The 2587-nt window shown below is 46.2% G+C and overlaps 1 protein-coding gene across 1 annotated transcript in view; it reads left to right on the top strand. All coding sequences in view use genetic code 11, as the record gives it.

Annotated features, from left to right (window-relative positions):
• Positions 1–1853, top strand: part of EGR_09456 (Serine palmitoyltransferase 2) — a gene marked incomplete at both ends in the record, with an annotated part of 7448 nt that extends 5595 nt beyond the window's left edge. Inside the window, 2 exons of the mRNA XM_024498705.1 lie at positions 18–235; positions 1653–1853. Coding sequence (XP_024346892.1) covers positions 18–235; positions 1653–1853 — 419 coding nt within the window. The remainder of the gene's footprint in view (positions 1–17; positions 236–1652) is intronic.
• Between the last annotated feature and the right edge of the window lie 734 nt (positions 1854–2587).

The raw sequence follows: 2587 nt of genomic DNA on the forward strand, positions 1-2587 counted from the left end.
CACGCGCTACTTCCGAGCCCACCTGCACCAGATGGGACTGATAATCTTCGGTAATCGTGACAGTCCAGTCATTCCCATTATCCTCTACATGCCCGGTAAATTGGTCGCCTTCTCGCGAATGTGCCTTGAACGTGGCCTTGGTGTGGTCATTGTCGGCTTCCCTGCCACTGGGCTTCTTGCCTCGCGATCGCGATTTTGTATCTCTGCTGGGCATACAAAAGAGATGCTGGATAAGGTGAGTTTGTCATTCCTCTACTCGATAGATCTTTTATGAATTAAAGGGGAGCCAACCAAGTAGCTCCATAAAGTCAAATCATTTGTGGCTGGGAGACTACTCACTCAAAAAGCCGCTCTTTTGTGCCTTCATCATCAGCCGAAGGGGGTTGAGTAGATTTGATTAGGAAGCCGTTGTGCATTCATACTGATGGTTACACTCAGGAAAGGAAGTCGTACAAGAGGTCTGAGCGTCTATAATATGGACAAATTTGGCCGAGAATGGGCATAAGTGTGAAGCGGAGGGAAAACTAGAGCGCACTGCTACTAAATGAAATCGTGTTTAAAGGACCCAGATGGCACAGAAGCAGATATTTGTAAAGCATTATTTGCAAGTAGTTAGGACCCTCCTACAAACACACCTTTCTACGTTCCTTGTAGTGTGTAAACCCACAGGTCAGTCATTACTAGAAGCAGGCGTAATCCTGCCCCCTCACAAACACAACAAGCCGTTTCCTCCGCACGCACTTGTACATGCCATAGACATGCCATTAGTTCCTTTGTTCTTATGAGAAGGGAAATGCCGCTAGTTGGTAGCCAAATGTCCTACTTATTGCCGAAAAGACACGTTGTGCCTGTTTGTTACATGCTGGTGGTCCTGACTCGGTAGTGATGATGCTCTCCCTCTGCAAACATGAAATCTGAGGTTACATGCGGGTGAGAATCAACTAATGTGGATGATTGAGGTGAATGGAGGTGATGGAGGACTGTAACATCCCTCATGTATGGAGGTCAATTTGGATTGGTTAGAGGTGGCCGGTCTAGTATGTCTAAATTGTAGGTCAGCACCGAGCTCGTTGAATCCATGCTAGCTAAATGAAGGTGGTTTAGGCTGACCCTCTGCGACTACAAATGTGCTTCTACGCTGACAAGGATGGCGTCTGTGTCTGAAACTTGCTTCCTTACGCCTTCTGATCGCAAAGTAGAACTGTTAGGGTTAGTTTGTGTTGGAAAGCGGGAATCCAAAGATGGGTGAGTGAAATGTGTAAAGAGCGGACCACAGACAAAATGAATGAGGCTCCAAACTAAAAGTAAAAGGCAAATTTGGCGCTGTCCTTCTGCATTTAGCGTTGAGGATTAGTTATCTCTTGACGATTGGTCAACCACCAGCTTAAGTGGCTCAAACAACATGATTGAAGGAGTCTGAATTGGGTTATTGGCACTGAATCCCCATCTGTTCCGACAGAATGGCATAAGGTTGATCTTTCCTAGAAAAGTAGGAACAAGACAAAATCTCCAAAGAGGTTCCAACGGGACCTAAATTCCTTTACAACTTGTACAGATTTGCATATGGGTGCAGTAGTCTCTTGAATTAAATCACACTAAATGGCGAACCGTGGTGTGCCTTGAGCGGTGGCTGTTTGTCTTATTTTTTTCAGGCCCTCAGAGTGATTGCAGAGGTGACAGACGAGCTGCATCTGCGTTGGAGCAGGCTGCCTCCACCCTACTGGACCAAAGTCTACATCCACGGAAATAGGAATGGCGTGCAGAAGAACAAGGCATCTGTGCTCAGTCTGCCCAATGACCATCAGACGAGTGAAAATGGCGATGACGTGAGGTGTCGTGGGCGGAAGACTTGAGCGGAATAGACCACCTCTTGATGCCGCCCCAAATGGCCACAACCAATGTGCTATGCTGTTCACACAAACACTGTGCGTTTGCCGTTGATGCAAGTTTAGAACAACAAAGATGCAAATTAACTAATTTAAATGTTGGGATTCATAAGTTGGGAAAAGGAAGGAGAACTGGGTGATTTACTTGATAATTTGTAGTGACTCGGTTTTACTTCAACTGTGCATTGAACCAGGCAGTTCTTTCATTCGTTTCGATCCCCATTTACGTACTGACGGCAGGATTTGTCCGCCATGTGCACGGCCTTTGACAACTCCAGAGGCGACTTGTGGAGCGCTGCACAGGTGACAATGGCAAATGCAACCGAAGATAGTAAGAGCTATGCACCAGATTTGAACTTGACGGCAGCGTGGTGTCTGGCGTAGTTGCCTAGATCTGCAAGAATGCACAACAGTCATACCACTTTGTGGCTTTACAGGAAGATTTTTAAAGGTGAGGCGACAACAGGAATGGAAGATTGAACAAATTGTGTCCTCTTCATATCCTTAGATGCAGCACTGGGGCAAGGATAAATTAGTAAGGGGGATAAATAGAGAATAGGAGCTTCGTGAAGGCACTTTAAGTGCTGCCCAGTTAAGTGACCGTTATAAGGCGGCTGCTGTCATAAACAGTGATTGGCAGATGGGAAGTGCTCATCATTGTCTTTTGTCGCGATAACATCTAATCTACTGATGCCTCTCGA

This window comes from Echinococcus granulosus (genome assembly GCF_000524195.1).
Source record: "Echinococcus granulosus chromosome Unknown EG_S00148, whole genome shotgun sequence".
In the NCBI taxonomy this organism is placed as follows: domain Eukaryota; kingdom Metazoa; phylum Platyhelminthes; class Cestoda; order Cyclophyllidea; family Taeniidae; genus Echinococcus; species Echinococcus granulosus.